Here is a 17,225-nt window from a genome sequence, read left to right as displayed (position 1 = left end):
TCAGGGAGCAGCTTCTTGTCTTTCTGCAAAGAAAGTAGCAGAGAAGAGGCAGGGATACTGGACTGTGCATCTTTTCAGCGCTGTCCATCGCGCTGCAGGCGGGAGAGGCGCCGAGTGCCCAGCTCCCCGCCGGCGCGCACCTTGCCTCTGCACACGGAGCGCACGCAGTCGCTGGCCTGGCCCGTCTCCAGCCGGAAGGCGCGGCACCGCCTCAGCTCCTGGTCCCACAGCTTGACGGCTCCTCCCTCCTTTGACCTGAGAAAAGAACCACCCAGACCAGAAGACGCACTTACTGTTGGTGCTTACAGATACTTTTTATTATAAACGAAGACTAACCTACAAGCAGAACGCTAAAAGATGCTCCAGTCTTTGCATTAAAGTTTCTATGGCAATTTAAACACACACTGGGTCTCAAGCATTCAGTTCAAGCAAATTCTATGGAAATAAATGTTTCAGATGTGAGCATCAGTCTCCTTAGTCTGTCCTCGCCATATATACCTTTTACTCTCATAATACTTTTTAGTAAGGAAATGTGCGAAATGATTCTTTTCTTTTTTTCTGGCCATGCCATGTGGCTTGCGGGATCTTAGTTCCCCCACTAGGGATTGAACCCAGGCCACAGAAGTGAAAGCATCAAGTCCTAACCACTGGATCTCGGGAAGTCCCCAAAATGACTCAATGGTACAAGGAAAATGGAAATGTAAGGTTAGATAATAGGATTAGCAATGGTATGCTACAGAATATATTTTCATGGCCCAAAGGGCACATTTCTTTCCACCTATTATTAAATATGCCACAGTTTAATCGGTTACTAGTGAGTAGGAGTGTGCAAGGCTAGCTGAGGTTTGGAAACACACGTGTCGCAGTAACACGTGTAAAAGGTCAGATGTAGCCTATTTACGGCTTTGCTTTTGGAAGAGGTGGAAAATGTATTCCTTTCTTTTCTGCTAGACGAACTGTCTTAGGACAGAACCATACTCCCGCAGCGATGCTACAGTCTTCCTTTACGTGAAAGGCCGACGCTGCTGCGTTTGTGGGTTCTTTCAATGCTGTATAGGAATGCACTTATTTCCTTGTCTCATATACATTCCACTTTAACAAGGCTATGAAGGTATTAGTAGAAAATCAATGGTAAGTATCTCGTTTCCACTGGGAGATTTAAGTTACTCAGAAAAAGGCCTTTCTTCAGACTTACATTTTGAGGTCTTGTCTTAACTTTATCTAACAAGTCTGCCTCGAGCACAAGCAAATCAGGCTAAGTCTATTTCTGGCACCCCTCATCCTTCTCTAGTCCGGCGGTGTGCGCCTCAGCCCTTAGTATCCAGTCTGAACAGAACAGAAAGCAGTCAGGATGCATCCCAAACCCAATGACAAGGATCCCCACAAAGGTCACCAGCAGAATGCTACTCAGCAAATATTTACACAGGCAGAGAGACATGAAAATTAATTCCTAACCTGCAGGATAGCTACCCATGAATAGTCCAAAAAATGATCACCCCAGTTGCTGGAGCCTAGATTTACCTACAATATCAAAAAAACTGGGAGCGATTTAAGGCCAGAAATAAGAATCATCACGAAGGCATTGTTATAAAAGGCAATAAAGGAGAAGCACTTGAGGAGGAAGGTCAGAGAGGCTAACCCCCGTGACCCTGACGTAACTGCGAACCACAGCGTCATGACGCAGGGGTGTTCAGTGAGGCTGCGAAAAGAAAGGGGACTCACGGTCTCTCCTTGCCCCCGGTGACAATCAGCCCGTCTCGAAGGGTGGTGTACATGGCAAACACAGGCCCGTTGTGAGCTCTGGCCACGATTCTACACAATATGTGGTCTTTCCACACACACACATCTCCACTGATGGTACCTGTAAACGTCAAGTTATTCTGAAAAGGAGTGGGGAAGGGGAGATAAACTCATCAAAGGTTCAGGCAGAGTCAAATAGCAATTCTCTACGTAAGCATGAGCTGTGGTCACCCTTTTGATATGAGGAGCACGGATGGCAGGAGAAACAGTGGGGTCAAGGGTCAGAGACCCTGAACTCAAGGCTGTTAGGGCCGCCTTCTTTTCCATGCCTGCTGCCTATTAGCTGGAGTAACCTTGGTCGAGACTTCTAACCCCCGCCAGTGTCAACTTTTCACGTGTGAACTGAGAGCATTCACACTGTCTGAGTTCCCTTTGAATTAACAATGCTGTGATCCTGGTTTATTTCACCCCTTTGAATTGCTTCCCTCTAGTTCCCCAAGGAGTTAACTTCAAAGTCACTAGTAACCCAGAGTGGAAAAAAGAACAGGAAGTGAAAATAACTTTCATAATAGTTTTGAGAGCTTTGATAAAATATTTTGTCATGGAAGGTGAAACTTATCTGTAGCAAAATAGTAGTTTTGCAGTTGTATATGAAAATTAACATTTCCCATGATTTCTTAAAATACAAAAGTCAATGCATTTCTGCATGAATCCAAAAATAAGATAAATCTGTTAAGGTACCAAAAGTTTAAGAATGCTTTAGATGATTTCAAAAATTTCAATCTTGATATAGTTCATTTATGCAAAAACAAGAGAAATCAAATCCTGCATTATTGCTATTTTGTCTCAATTTAACTTCCCTTTTAGAGCAGCTTGTGTAAGATCCTGCACTGAAACAATATGGAAAGAACCAATCAGAAAGTAAGATTTGAATTATACCAAAAACAGACTTTCTTTAATCTTTCTGAGAATGCTAGTTTATATGTTTTAATTCCCCTGCAACAATTTATTATTTCAAATTCCTCATATTTATGCTTAATCTCTGTAACTCACATTTGGAAAACAATGATGATACTTGTCATACAAGAGCATCTTAATTTATGCCTCATCTGCGACTGGGATGTAAACACTAGCATGTTACCTGCCCTGCTCTTCACCTAGCCCCTAGCATGGCAGTGGCTTAGTGGTTAGGTGGTTTCCAACTCCTGTGATCCTGTGAACTGTAGCCCGCCAGGCTTCTCTGTCCAAAGGGTTTTCCAGGCAAGAACACTGGAGTGGGTTGCCATTTCCTTTTCCAGGGGATCTTCCTGACCCAGGGATCAAAACCTGGGTCTCCTGCATTGTAGGTGGATTCTATACCGACTGGGCCATGAGGGAAGATTAGAGGATATTCAAAAAGGCTTAAACTGAGTCAGTTCAGTTCAGTCACTCAGTCGTGTCCGACTCTTTACGACCCCATGGACTGCAGCACGCCAGGCCTCCCTGTCCATCACCAACTCCCAGAGCTTGCTCAAACTCGTGTCCATCGAGCCAATGATGCCATCCAACCATCTCATCCTCTGTCGTCCCCTTCTCTTCCTGCCTTCAGTCTTTCCCAACATCAGGGTCTTTTCCAAGGAGTCAGCTCTTTGCATCAGGTGGCCAAAGTACTAGAGTTTGAGCTTCAACATCAGTCCTTCCAATGAATATTCGGGACTGATCTCCTTTAGAATGGACTGGTTGGATCTCCTTGCAGTCCAAGGGACTCTCAAGAGCCTTCTCCAACACCACAGTTCAAAAGCATCAATTCTTCAGCGCTCAGCTCTCTTTATAGTCCAACTGTCACATCCATACGTGACTGCTGGAAAAACCATAGCCTTGACTAGACGGACCTTTGTTGGCAAAGAAATATCTCTGCTTTTCAATATACTATCTAGGTTGGTCATAACTTTCCTTCCAAGAAGTAAGCATCTGTGAATTTCATGGCTTCAGTCACCATCTGCAATGATTTTGGAGCCCAATAAAGTCTGTCACTGTTTCCATTGTTTCCCCATCTATTTCCCATGAAGTGATGGGACCGCATGCCATGATCTTGGTTTTTTGAATGTTGAGTTTAAGCCAGCTTTCTCACTCTCCTCTTTCACTTTCCTCAAGAGGCTCTTTAGTTCTGCTTTGCTTTCTGCCCTAAGGCTGGTGTCATCTGCATATCTGAGGTTATTGATATTTCTTCCAGCAACCTTGATTTCAGCTTGTGCTTCATCCAGTCCAGCATTTCACACAATGCACTGTGCATATTAAATGAGCAAGGTGACAATATACAGCCTTGAGGTACTCCTTTCCCAATTTGGAACCAATCCGTTGTTCCACGTCTGGTTCTAACTGTTGCTTCTGGACCTGCATACAGATTTCTCAGGAGGCAGGCTGGGTGGTCTGGTATTCCCATCTCTTTAAGGATTTCCCACAGTTTGCTGTGATCCACACAAAGGCTATAGCATAGTCAATGAAGAAGTAGTAGATGTTTTTCTGGAACTCTCTTGCTTTTTCTGTGATCCAACAGATGTTGGCAATTTGATCTCTGGTTCCTCTGAGATCTCAATTCAGCTTGAACATCTGGAAGTTCTTGATTCACATACTGTTGAAGCCTAGCTTGGAGAATTTTGAGCATTACTTTGCTAGCCTGTGAGATGAGTGCAATTGTGTGGTAGTTTGAGCATTCTTTGGCATTGCCTTTCTTTGGGATTGGAATGAAAACCAACCTTTTCCAGTCCTGTGGCCACTGCTGAGTTTTCCAAATTTGCTGGCATATTGAGTGCAGCACTTTCACAGCATCATCTTTCAGGATTTGAAAGAGCTCAACTGGAATTCCATCACCTCCACTAGCTTTGTTCGTAGTGATGCTTCCTAAGGCCCACTTGACTTCACATTCCAGGATGTCTGGCTCTAGGTGAGTGATCACACCATGGTGGTTACCTGGTTCATGAAGATTTTTTTTGTACAGTTCTTCTGTGTATTCTTTCCACCTCTTCTTAGTATCTTCTGCTTCTGTTAGGTCCATACCATTTCTGTCCTTTATTGAGCCCACCTTTGCATGAAATGTTCCCTTGGTATCTCTAACTTTCTTGAACAGATCACTAGTCTTCCCCATTCTGTTGTTTTCCTCTGTTTCTTTGCACTGTTCACTGAGGAAGGCTTTCTTGTCTCTCCTTGCTATTCTTTGGAACTCTGCATCCAGATGGGTATGTCTTTCCTTTTCTCTTTTGTCTTTTCTCTTCTTTTCTCAGCTATCTGTAAGGCTTCTTCAGACAACTCTTTTGCCTTTTTGCATTTCTTCATCTCAGGGACAGTTTTCATCATCGCCTCCTGTACAATATCACGAATCTCCATCCACAGTTCTTCAGGCACTCTGTCAGCTCTAATGCCTTTACTCTGTTTGTCACTTCCCCTGTCATACTTGAATGGTCTCGTGGTTTTCCCTAGTGTCTTCAATTTAAGTTTGAATTTGGCAATAAGGAACTCATGGTCTGAGCCACAGTCAGCTCCTGGTCTTTTTTTTTTTTTGCTGACTGTATACCACTTCTCCATCTTTGGCTGCAAAGGATATAATCAAACTGACTTCAGTATATGGTGTGACGATGTCCACATATAGAGTCGTCTCTTGTGTTGTTGGAAGAGTGTGTTTGCTGTGACCAGTGCGTTCTCTTGGTAAATCTCTGTTAGCCTTTGTCCTGCTTCATCCTGTTTTCCAAGGCCAAACTTGCGTGTCACTCCAGGTGTCTCTTGACTTCCCACTTCTGCATTCCGGTCCCCTATGATGAAAAGGACATCTTTCTTGGGTGTTAGTTCTAAAAGGTCTTGTGGGTCTTCATAGAACCGTTCAACTTCAGATTGTTCAGTGTTAATAGTTAGGGCACAGAGTTGGATCACTGTGATACTGAGTGGTTCGCCTTGGAATCAAACAGAGATCATTCCGTCGTTTTTGAGACTGCACCCGAGTCCCGCATTTCAGACTCTTCTGTTGACTATGAGGGCGCCTCCATTTCTTCTAAGGGACTCCTGCCCACAGCAGCAGATGCGATGAACACCGCCCATTTTGTAACAAAACATTTGCACTGATTTGCACTGTTGCTTCAAACATAAAAAAGTCAATTAGGACTAAAATGCTTATCTTCAAGTTTATTTTCCACTGGGAATGGGCAATTGATTAAATGAGGAATTTTATATGTGAATAAAGTTAATGTGTATGATATGATAATGTCAAGCATTTGAGCGTGTACATTTTTCATCTGGAAAGAAAATTACTGGTCTTGTATTAAGAAACTCCATGATATTTAGCTGAAGTTTGACATGGTATAATGAGCATTTTCAGTGGTGTTTTTCCTCAAAAATGTAAGTTTTAAAATTCCAGAATTATACTTTTCTTCCTTCAAGTATTACACACCCAACATAAATACTTAAAGAAAACCAACTTAGGTTTTTGATGCACCAAAGGATTGAAAAACCCTGGCCAGGACAAGATATTAAAGGAAAGAGAAGTGTCTTGTAAACCAGAAGTCCAAGTGGCACAGGGCTGGGGAAGAGACGGCCTTGGAGCACCCTTCCTAGGAAGCCAGGGCAGGGCTGTGCTCGCATTCTTCCCCTGATGAGACGCGGGCCCCGAGCACTTCCAGCCTCAGGATAAGCAGGGAGTTAAGACAACGGAAGCACAGGAAGTCCTAAACCAAGCACCCTCTTAAACACTGCAAAGTCATATGTCACAATCTGTCTTTTATTCTGACAAATTATTAGGGCCTCGGAGACGGAGGGTGACACAAGGTTAAGGACAGCTTTTGGAAATGGCCACAGCCCAAGGACTCAAGTCTCCATGGTAACCTTTCTCCCTCATTCACTTTCTTTCCCACTCCCTGACTTCTCAGAGTATCAGAACTGGAAAGATGAAATACAGGCAGGACTGGGACACAGGCTAGAATTAGTGGACTACAGTGCCATACACACCACACCCAAGTGGCTCATCTATCTAAGGCGAGAAAAGCCCGAGCAGTCCAGTCTGGGTAATTCACAGCTACACGACCACAGGCAATCGAAGAGACATACTGCACCAAACGCAACAGCAAGCATGGTCTGCATCCGCGCGTCCTCCAGAGTGCTCAGGAGCCCCTTCTTGCTAAGAAGAGCTCTTCCTGCCAGGGTCCAGAACTTGACGTGCTTTACTCCGACAGAGACAAACTGGGAGTCTGAATCTGGCCGGAATTCAGCCACAAAAATACGCTGGTTGTGACCAGCTCTGCTGGCAATTTTGGCACCTAAGAAAAAAGACACAACAGAATTTTCCAGGTGAGTATAAGAACTAAGCTGATTTTTTAAATAGGATTAAGCAGTTATTGAAAACATATAGCTCAAAAAACAAATGCTTATGGAAAGCAAGTACAGGGAATTGCCTAGCAGTCCAGTAGTTAGGACTTGGCACGTTCACTGCCAAAGGGCCAGGTTCAGTCTCTGGTGGGGAGCTAAGATTCCACAAGCCTCATGGTGCAGCATCCACCCCCGCCCCCTACACACACACACACACACACACACACACACACACGCACACACGCACGCACGCACGCACGCACGCACGCACGCACGCACGCACGCACGCACGCACGCACACACACACACACACACGGCCTGTCCCTTGCACTGCTACCTAGCGACCATGGGACAGGTGATTACTGGTGCCCAGGGCCCTTTTTACACATTTTGCAAGTGACGTATGGCTCGAGGAGAGCTTCAGAATGACTTAAGGGGCATTTCAGACTGTGCGAACCATCATCTCTCTCCTTTTCTGTGCAGCTTTATGAATTTCACTTTTTATTTTTCCACAGTTCAGGTCTTTGTTCTCTCTGCACCCATCAGGTCATGAATTCACAGGGGACGGGCTCCCACAGTTCAGGCTCCTTTCCACTCGTTCTCAGGAAGGGTGCTTCCCTGGGTGGACCAGCTGGAGCTTCGGCTGAACCCACGTCCCTTTCTCTCCGGCGTCCTTCTTTTCCTGATCATTTCCCTTCAGGCACTTCGGGGAGCTACCCTGGCTCTCAGTGTGTTTAAAATGCTCAGTGCACACATTAATTCCCTTGGCAAGAATCTTGCCCCTGTTTCTTTACAATAAAGTCAGACAGCATGCTGGGTTACACTGCAGCCTCTCCCATTCTGCCATGGTGTCATTTGTGGGGCATTCCATTTTGAACAGTATCTGTTCCCTTGATATCTACACTGTCACCTTTATCCTGGACTTGCAAGCATGTGGCCAAAGGACCGGCACAGGGCCCCGCTTTCTGAGAGCCAGAGAACAAGCAGCAGGGGCCTCTCCTCTCGCCCTTCGTGCTGGTCATGCTGGCGGATTACTGGAAGATGGCAGTTCTGGCCGAAAGGTGAATTTCACTTTTTATGACAAAGTTTTGTCTGAAGTGTATTCAAGTAGTATTACCTTATTGCTCTTCCATTATCACTTACAACATAATTCATTTCCATTCTTCAGTAAGATCCTTTCAGTTCAGTTCAGTTTAGTCGCTCCGTCGTGTCCGACTCTTTGCGACCCCATGAATCGCAGCACGCCAGGCCTCCCTGTCCATCAGAAACTCCCGGAGTTCACTCAGACTCACGTCCATCGAGTCAGTGATGCCATCCAGCCATCTCATCTTCTGTCGTCCCCTTCTCCTCCTGCCCCCAAACCCTCCCAGGATCAGAGTCTTTTCCAATGATCCTTTATAACCAACCAAATAATAATTATAAGACCCTTTCACGCACAATTTCTTACTGAAAGGAGAGAGCAGTGAATCATTTTTAATATTAGTAACTCAGTAATTTATGCTTTATTTCCAATTTCACTGGGTTTTTAAAGTGGAACCCACCTACAACAGCTTTGTATGTGTACTGAGTAGGGCTGTAATGAAAAATGGTTTCAATCAACAAGTTAATACAAATATGAAATAGAAAATCCGTTTCACCCTATACTTATTTATTTATTTAAATTACAAAGAGAAAAATCCTACCTTCTTGCCATCTCCAAATGGTAACTGTATGCTCTGGGTCTAGCCCCACAGAGAGCAGGAGTTTCCCAGTAGCACTGAAACTGACTGAACACACCCCCTTTGAATGGTAGCATCTCAGAATGGACAAAGTCTGCTTGTTCACGGCATCCCAGACGTGAATAGACGGAGCTGTGGCTAAACAAAGACAGCACCCAACAGCTGTAATGCACCTGTTACAGATGTTTCCATTGCTAAGGCTGATGCGTACTTATGTCTGAAACATGGAAAAAATACATGCCAAAGGACTGTATACTTAATAAAAAATAACTCAAAACTAAGACTAAATTTTAAAAAAAGGAAAGGAAAGAGAAAGGAGAAACAGGGAAAAAATACAGACTACTTCCTCAGGCTACAGTCCAACGGCACCTTTGAGAAAATAGATTTTAGACAAACAAATTAGGCAATCACAGCCCTAAACAACTTTTCCAAAGAAATGCGTGTTCTAGATACGTGTTGAGTCTTCATATGATTATGCACATTATGGAGAGATGTGCAAACATTACACAATAATCAAAGACCGAGACATACTTAGTGCTTGTCTTACATGAAGGAGAGACTGAAGGCGGACACAAATTGTGGGAGGCAACAGGTAGGACATCACATGAGCAGGCCACAAAGGGGATTTTCAACCGAACAGACATACATCTGGTGGAAGCTAAGTGCATATCTCTCTATAAGACAGTATTTTTTTTTAAAAAAAACAGGATTTTATCGGAGAAATACAACGGCTTATCCTTTTAAAAATTATACTTTTTTTTTTCTTTGTAGCCATTTTTACTGCTTAAAAAGATTTCCCAGTTCTCTGGAATTTCTAAGTTAAAAAACCATAGTTTTGAACTGTTCTTTTTTCATGAATTGCACCCTATAAAAAGAAACAGACTTATGTTCAGTCTCAGAACACAAGTACTTTTAGTAAAACAATACATGAAAGTGCATTTGCTTCAAATTATAAATCTGCTACAAATATTGCAAAAAGAGAGAAATATTACATACTGACAAGCTGTCTTAAAATCAGTTGATGCAGAAAGAAATTTTAGTCTCTGAAGAAAACAGTCTGATAAATTTAGACTATATTTTACACCATCTACAATTTATAGTATACAATGATAAAGCTGACAGTTCTCCACACAAGGTTACAATATATTAACCCTGGGAGTTAAATTTGAAAATTGTTCAAAGATTTATGCAACTGCAAAAAAATAAAACCAATATGGAAATAGACATAAAATTTTACCACATAATAGAGCATTTATGTGTGAAAAATTGATCACAATAATTTAAGCACTGGACTAAAATTAGAACGTTCCTCATTCAGTAAAGGTGAAAGGATATGAGGCATTGGTAAACTTAATTCAGTAGGAAATTCTGGTGATTTACACATACACACACACTGGAGATCATTCTATACTTTTTTGCCGGTGACAAATACTAAACAGGTCTTCTATGATACAGAAATGCTTTTATAACTATAAAAAGAAACTCGGCAATCTATATAGGGTATTTGTCTAAATGTGATGATGTAGCTAATGGATTTTTAAGAAAGAACACTCAATATTCTCCAAATTTAATATTTCATAAATTACAAAGCAAGTAACTTTCAGTAAACTGAATTACTGAACTTTTCAAAGTTTTACTTAAAAAATCAAATGAGATGGTAAGAACTTATACCAAGAATTTACATCTTAAAACATATAGGTAGGACTATGTTATGAGACTGTTACACATTTAGAGTGCTCTAAACTTACACCAGTAGCAATATTTAAGATTTAAATTACTGGACACTCTCAACGCCTGCCTTGCTGCTAAGTCGCTTCAGTCGTGTCCGACTCTGCACGACCCCATAGATTCTCCAGGCAAGAACACTGGAGTGGGTTGCCATTTTCTTCTCCAATGCGTGAAAGTGAAAAGTGACAGTCAAGTTGCTCAGTCGTGTCCGACTCTTAGTGACCCCATGGACTGCAGCCCACCAGGCTCCTCCGTCCATGGGATTTTCCAGGCAGGAGTACTGGAGTGGGGTGCCACTGCCTTCTCCACAAGGCCTGCCTTCAGTTCAATTCAGTTCAGTCGCTCAGTTGTGTCCGACTCTGCGACCCCATGAATTGCAGCACGCCAGGCCTCCCTGTCCATCACCAACTCCCGGAGTTCACTCAGATTCACGTCCATCGAGTCAGTGATGCCATCCAGCCATCTCATCCTCGGTCGTCCCCTTCTCCTCCTGTCCCCAATCCCTCCCAGCATCAGAGTCTTTTCCAATGAGTCAACTCTTCGCATGAGGCGGCCAGAGTACTGGAGTTTCAGCTTCAGCATCATTCCTTCCAAAGAAATCCCAGGGTTGATCTCCTTCCGAATGGACTGGTTGGATCTCCTTGCAGTCCAAGGGACTCTCAAGAGTCTTCTCCAACACCACAGTTCAAAAGCATCAATTCTTTGGCGCTCAGCCTTCTTCACAGTCCAACTCTCACATCCACACATGACCACAGGAAAAACCATAGCCTTGACTAGACGGACCTTAGTCGGCAAAGTAATGTCTCTGCTTTTGAATATGTTATCTAGGTTGGTCATAACTTTTCTTCCAAGGAGTAAGGGTCTTTTAATTTCATGGCTGCAGTCACCATCTGCAGTGATTTTGGAGCCCCCCAAAATAAAGTCTGATACTGTTTCCACTGTTTCCCCATCTATTTTCCATGAAGTGATGGGACCGGATGCCATTACACAAGGTTAAATCATGTTGTCTGCCTTTCTCCTGTAATCTGAAAGTGGTCATGCCTGAAGCTGAGTAGCTGAGATACTCCTCCTGCTGCTGCCCTTCCTGAGGTCGCCAGAGAGGCACGTCTCACAGACTTGACGTGTGCCCAGGGACATCCCGTCCTTTCCGATTCTTGCTTCTGGGCAGTCCTGTGTTCCTATGAACTCAGGCTCAGAGAAGTGAAGTGCCTTGCCCGGGGTCGCACGCCGCAGTGCAGAGCCAGCCTCTAGAGGCGCGTGCTGTCAGCACCTAGCTGCCACACTGACTTTCTCTGGAAAATCAACCCTACCAACGATCCGTAACCATGCTTCACTCTCCATCTCCAGGACACATAGGGCCTCTCTCTCTCTCAAATAACTTTATTAGTTTATTTACGGCTGTGCCGGGTCCTCGCGGCTGCACAGCGCCTCTCGAGCTGCGGAGTGCGGGCTTCTCGCTGCGGCGGGCCTCTCTTGCCCCACAGCACGGGCTCTAGGCTGAGCAGAGCTCCAGGCCCTTCAGCAGCGGAGGCACGTGGGCTCAGGAGTTGCGGCTCCCAGGCTCCAGGGCACAGGCTCAGGAGTTGTGGCGCCTGGCTTTACTTGCTCCGCGGCCTGTGGGATCTTCCCGGACCAGGGGTCGAACCCGTGTCTCCTGCATCGGCAGGTGGATTCTTTACTATGGAGCCACCAGGGAAGCCCATTAGGGTCTCTTAAAATTGCAAGTGGATTTCATAAGAGTCAAAGTTTTAAAGGATTTTTTTTCATCCCCACCCCACTCCAGTACTCTCACCTGGAAAATCCCATGGACTGAGGAGCCTGGTGGGCTGCAGTCCATGGGGTTGCGAAGAGTCAGACACGACTGAGCGACTTCCCTTTCACTTTTCACTTTCATGCACCAGAGAAGGAAATGGCAACCCACTCCAGTGTTCTTGCCTGGAGAATCCCAGGGAGAGCGGAGTCTGGTGGGCTGCGGTCTATGGGGTCACAGAGAGTCGGACACGACTGAAGAGACTTAGCAGCAGCAGTTTGCCTTGATGCAGCATAGTAAACAGTTCATTTTAAAAATAATATTTTAATATGGACCATTAAGTGTACCAATGGCTGAGACGGTAAAAAGCATCTGCCTACAATGCAGGAGACCTGGGTTCGATCCCTGGGTTGGGAAGATCCCCAAGAGAAGGAAATGGCAACCCACTCTAGTATTCTTGCCTGGAAAATTCCATGGACGGAGGAGCCTGGTAGGCTACAGTCCATGGGGTTGCAGAGTTGGACACGACTGAGCAACTCCACTTCCTCTGTACTGGACATTACTACTAATGTTGGACCCAGCATCCCTTCCTTCCTTCTTTCTTAATAAAGCTCTGATTTTATTCAGGAATCCATGCCTCCCTCATGCAATACAAGCGATTCAGGGGAAAGACACTGCACAGTCATAGACTACGCCCATTGTGATAAGACCTCCACACATCCCACAATCCTTCTCATCCCTCCCCCTCGGCCCCGACATCAGTGATTCAGTTCAAGGCTTTGCTCACATCTTAAAATGACTCACTCAGGCTAAAAGGCAGTACTAATTATTATTTTTAAAATATTCATGTATTTGGCTGCACTGGGTCTTAGTTGCAACGTGTGGGATCTAGTTCCTTAACCAGGGCTCAATCCTGGGCTCCCTGCATTGGGAGTGAGAGGTCTTAGCCCATGGACCACCCAGGGGAGACAGGAAGCACTGATTTTAGGTTGTGGTTTTGAAAGAGGATTTTATTCTCTTTCCCACTTGATGAAAAGGCAAGGAAGCATATAACTCCAACCCTTCTATAACACAAATACAGCAGCCTCATGGGTGAAGCTGGTACTGTGGATGGCAGAGGGGAAGGGACGGGAAGCACACTGGGGCTCCTGAATCAGCAAAGGCAGGCGGGCATCCTCCCTCTGCACCCCTGGGCAATGATCAATTTCCTTCTTCTCAGTCATGAGAGGGCCTGTGGAAGGCCACTAAGTCATGTAGTGAACTGCCTATAGGGACCTATTCCAGACAGAGCTCTCTCTCCTTGACTTGCCTTAAGGATCAAAGGTGTCAGATTCTTACTTCCTCACAGTCGTAGGTGGGCTGAACAAACTCTGCCAGAGAGAAAAGATGCCCTTAGGGTCCACTCGAAGCGCAGCCACTGTGCTCAGACGGCAACTGGACCATACCTTCCCCAGCACATGCGTTTACTCTTCCACATCCCACAGCGGGAACTTGGAAGCTTCTCCCACGCCCTCAGCACCTCCTCACCCTCAGAGGATGAAATATCAGCAAAAGCCATCAGAGAGGATCTTCCTTATTTTCCCACCTCCAAACCTACCAGTTTTCCTGCATTTGAACCTACGCTCCCTTCATTCCTAATGACTGCAGATAATTTCTTCCTGCCCAACTCTCTCCCCCAAAGTATTCCGCTGTCTCATTTAGCCAGCTGCTCAAGCAAGAAACTAAGTTAGTCTCTGTTCCTTCCTCTCCATCATGCCCCCATCCACTCCATCAGAAAGACTGCTGGACCTACCTCAAAAATCTAAGCCATCTTTGCCTGTTCTATTTTCACTCCTAGCACCCTAGTTTAAAATGTCTTTTGGTTGGACTACGGCAAGAGCCTCCCAATTTTCTGGAGGCTCTTTCCTCTCTGTTCTTAGTAGTGCAGAAAGTGATGTACTCAGAGTATAAATTAGATCACATAAAACTCCGTTGCCTACAACTCTCCGGTGATGGACTCTGTACTTCGTAGGAATGCAAACTCCTCTCCATGACCTGCGAAGCCCCACGTGACTGACCCAACCTCTTTCAAAGTTCATCTCAGAGGCTTTACTCCAGTCACACTAACCTTCCTGTTTCTTGATTCAGCGTTAGGGCCCCCACAGCAAAGAGTCAACACAGCAGGACTGAATTCACCATCACTAGAATGGCCTGCTTGCCAGGGTGTAAGAACCTGACTTCTGAAATGTTTCCTGTGTTGATAAGGCTACTTGTCCATCTGGGCACCGAATACCTGCCTTCTCCCGGGAGTGTGCTGTTTCAGTCGTTGTTGCTCCATGTCTACGCGATCAGCCTCCAATAACAAATCCTGGTCTCTGAGACTTCAGCGGCTACCCTGGGCAGAAGCTGGTAGAAGCAGGTTCTGTGTGGCCCCCGGAGCAGTTCTTTGAAAGAGACAGAGATCTAGGAGCGCCATGCCTTGACCCTCTAGGACCACTGGGGGTGTGGCTGGTCTAGGAGTCTGAAACCAGGCCTGAGTCTGGAGCCCCCAGACCACCCTCTGGCCGTCGCTGTTTAGTATCATTTTTGGCCTGGCTAAATCCTAACACTCCTGAAAACCACTGCTTTGTTGCTATCACCCTGTCGTTTTTTATCATGTTCATCACCATCTTAGATCATGCTATTTCAAAAAATGTACTTATTTATTGCCTGTCTCCCTCTAGAGTAGGACTCAGCAAACTTCTACTGTAAGAGAGACAAAACTGAAGATATTATGCAGGTTCTTATGTAATACAAGGAAACAATTTTCTTTTGTAGAAAACAAATTTCCACAAAAGTTTTATTGATAAAATTCACTGAGTGAAAATTTTTATAATATTGATCTACTAATGAGAATTAATTTTTTTGAGGGGGAATATTAATTCACTTAAGTAGGGTTCAAAGTCAATGTTCTTTATTTTTTAAAAAAATTACAAATGTTCATCTGTTAATGATGACCTATAATGATTTTCAGTTCTGACAATGTCTCACAGATAGGTGCTGTCAAATATGAGTATCAGTCTGAAAGCAAATGATTTTAACTGGATATGTTAACCACTTGGAAGGCATTCAGAAAACTGTATTAGCGTTCTGGCCTGATGTTTGTCTTTTGGCATGTATTATATTGCAGAATAATAACTATAAATTGAACATTAGGTGGAAGTTCTTCAACTGTACAGTTAAACAGACTTTTTAAATATGGCAATTTTCTTTACACTTGTAACAAGATCTAAAAAAATGCTGCTGGAACTGAAATTTGAGCCCAGAAAATATACTTGCTGCAAATTTGTGTGGGAAAGGGAAGCTGGTGTCTTAATTTCTGATGGGATGAGACACGCACAGTGCAGTTCGGCATGGCTTGTGATCCAAGGATTAGCTGTCACCAAATGACTCTCCTGCAGTATAAGTTTCACATATAAGCACTGTAATTTCAACGTGTGTAACTGTAATTGTAGTTTCCTTGTAACTTCAGGTTGAATCATTAAGAAACACTATCAAATCTGCAGCAAAAACTCATTTCCAAAGCCATTCAGTTTTCCATAATAGAGACTGAGGGCAGTTCGTCTCAGAAAAATTTCAGTCCTGGCTCTGAGTGACAGAAATTGCAAAGAACAACAACAACAAGATGTTACTACTGCTAAAGCACTGAACTGCTGTGGCAGGGCAAGTCCGGACATTCACCTTCTGTTTCTGACAGAAATTAATGGGATTGATGGTTAAGGCTATGAGGGCAAATAAAGTTAACTGCTGACTCTCAAAAACAAAATACTGAGGTTCAATTATACATGATAGATTGAAATATTTTTCACAAAGCAGCTGCTGAGGAATAACACAGTGAATAAACCATAGGCTTCAGGTGCCTTTAAAGTCCATAAGCCTTATAAATTTTACAAACTATGTCCTCTTTTCTGCTCTTGCTCCACACACATTTTTACCACCCTCAGTTGTAGTACATCTTAACAGATTCCACTTCAGGTTGTACTGAATTACTGTTTTCTTAAGTTATTTGAAAATATTATCTTTTCAAGTTGTTACATGGAGACCATTTATAGAGGCAAATTGTCACTGAAAAGTCAGCACTGATTCCTCCAATAAACAACTGGCAACATCTGTCAACCTATCAAGAACCATTCAGAATCATCTGCCCCCTTTTTGCCTGTTTTTAGTGACTACTGATGTTGTTCGCAAAGCCCTCAATTGTTTTAGCAATGGTTCTTGGCAAAAGATCTTAAACAAGTTTATTTTGTCTGGACACTCATTCACTGCAGCCAGACATGACTTAATTAAGCCAGCAATAAACAGCTTGTCCTAATTAGCTAACAAATGAGTCATTCAGAACCTTACTGAGGTTTTAGCCAAATTTTCTTTTTATTTTTTGAAGAAATTCTGTTGTGATGAGATATTGTGTTGTTTAAATAATTTTTAAATTCTATTTTGCTTATTTTTGGCGGCACCACACTGCATGCAGGATCCTAGCTCACTGACCAGGGATTGAGCCTGAGCCGCCTGCAGTGGGAGCCTGGGGTCCCAGGCACTGGACCGCCAGGGAAGTCTCAAGGTACTGTTTTAAAGTTCCTGATTTTTCTAATTTTTGCTTTCCTGTGACCTGGGGATATTGCAATAAAGTCAGTGTGAAAATGTTGACATATAGTGTATTCTTTCAGCACAGCTACAGTATCACTGCATAAAAAGCACAATGTTTTACCATCTCATTTGACAACAAAATCCACACTTCACTGTGCCTTTATAGTTTGACATCCAGCCTATTTTTCGTTTCCCCTCTCTTGTTTTGCCAGGATAGATATGCCATGGTTAAAAACCAAATGGCAGCAAGGTGGGCACCCCTAGAGAATGTTGTATTCAGTGAGATAAGTCAGAGAAAGACAGATGCCGTGCGACACCTCTCATATGTAGAACCTAAAAACCAATACACGTGGACGTAT

At 43.9% G+C, this 17,225-nt stretch overlaps 1 protein-coding gene across 12 annotated transcripts in view; it reads right to left on the bottom strand.

Moving 5' to 3' along the window:
• Window positions 1–17,225, bottom strand: part of EML5 (echinoderm microtubule associated protein like 5) — a 154,599-nt gene that overhangs the window by 9,840 nt on the left and 127,534 nt on the right. For 9 of the 12 annotated variants that reach the window (XM_018053859.1, XM_018053860.1, XM_018053865.1 and 6 more), the window contains 4 exons: window positions 8,751–8,924; window positions 6,811–7,019; window positions 1,723–1,880; window positions 141–255 (listed from right to left, as the gene is read on the bottom strand). In XM_018053859.1, the coding sequence (XP_017909348.1) occupies window positions 141–255; window positions 1,723–1,880; window positions 6,811–7,019; window positions 8,751–8,924 (656 nt within the window). Of the gene's footprint in view, window positions 1–140; window positions 256–1,722; window positions 1,881–6,810; window positions 7,020–8,750; window positions 8,925–17,225 lie in introns of those variants that run through there. The other 3 variants (XM_018053867.1, XM_018053869.1, XM_018053870.1) reach the window with 2 other exon arrangements.

Source organism: Capra hircus, chromosome 10 (genome assembly GCF_001704415.2).
Source record: "Capra hircus breed San Clemente chromosome 10, ASM170441v1, whole genome shotgun sequence".
In the NCBI taxonomy this organism is placed as follows: Eukaryota; Metazoa; Chordata; class Mammalia; order Artiodactyla; family Bovidae; genus Capra; species Capra hircus.
Note: the sequence above shows the minus strand (reverse complement) of the source record. Positions and strands in the feature narration are given on the sequence as shown.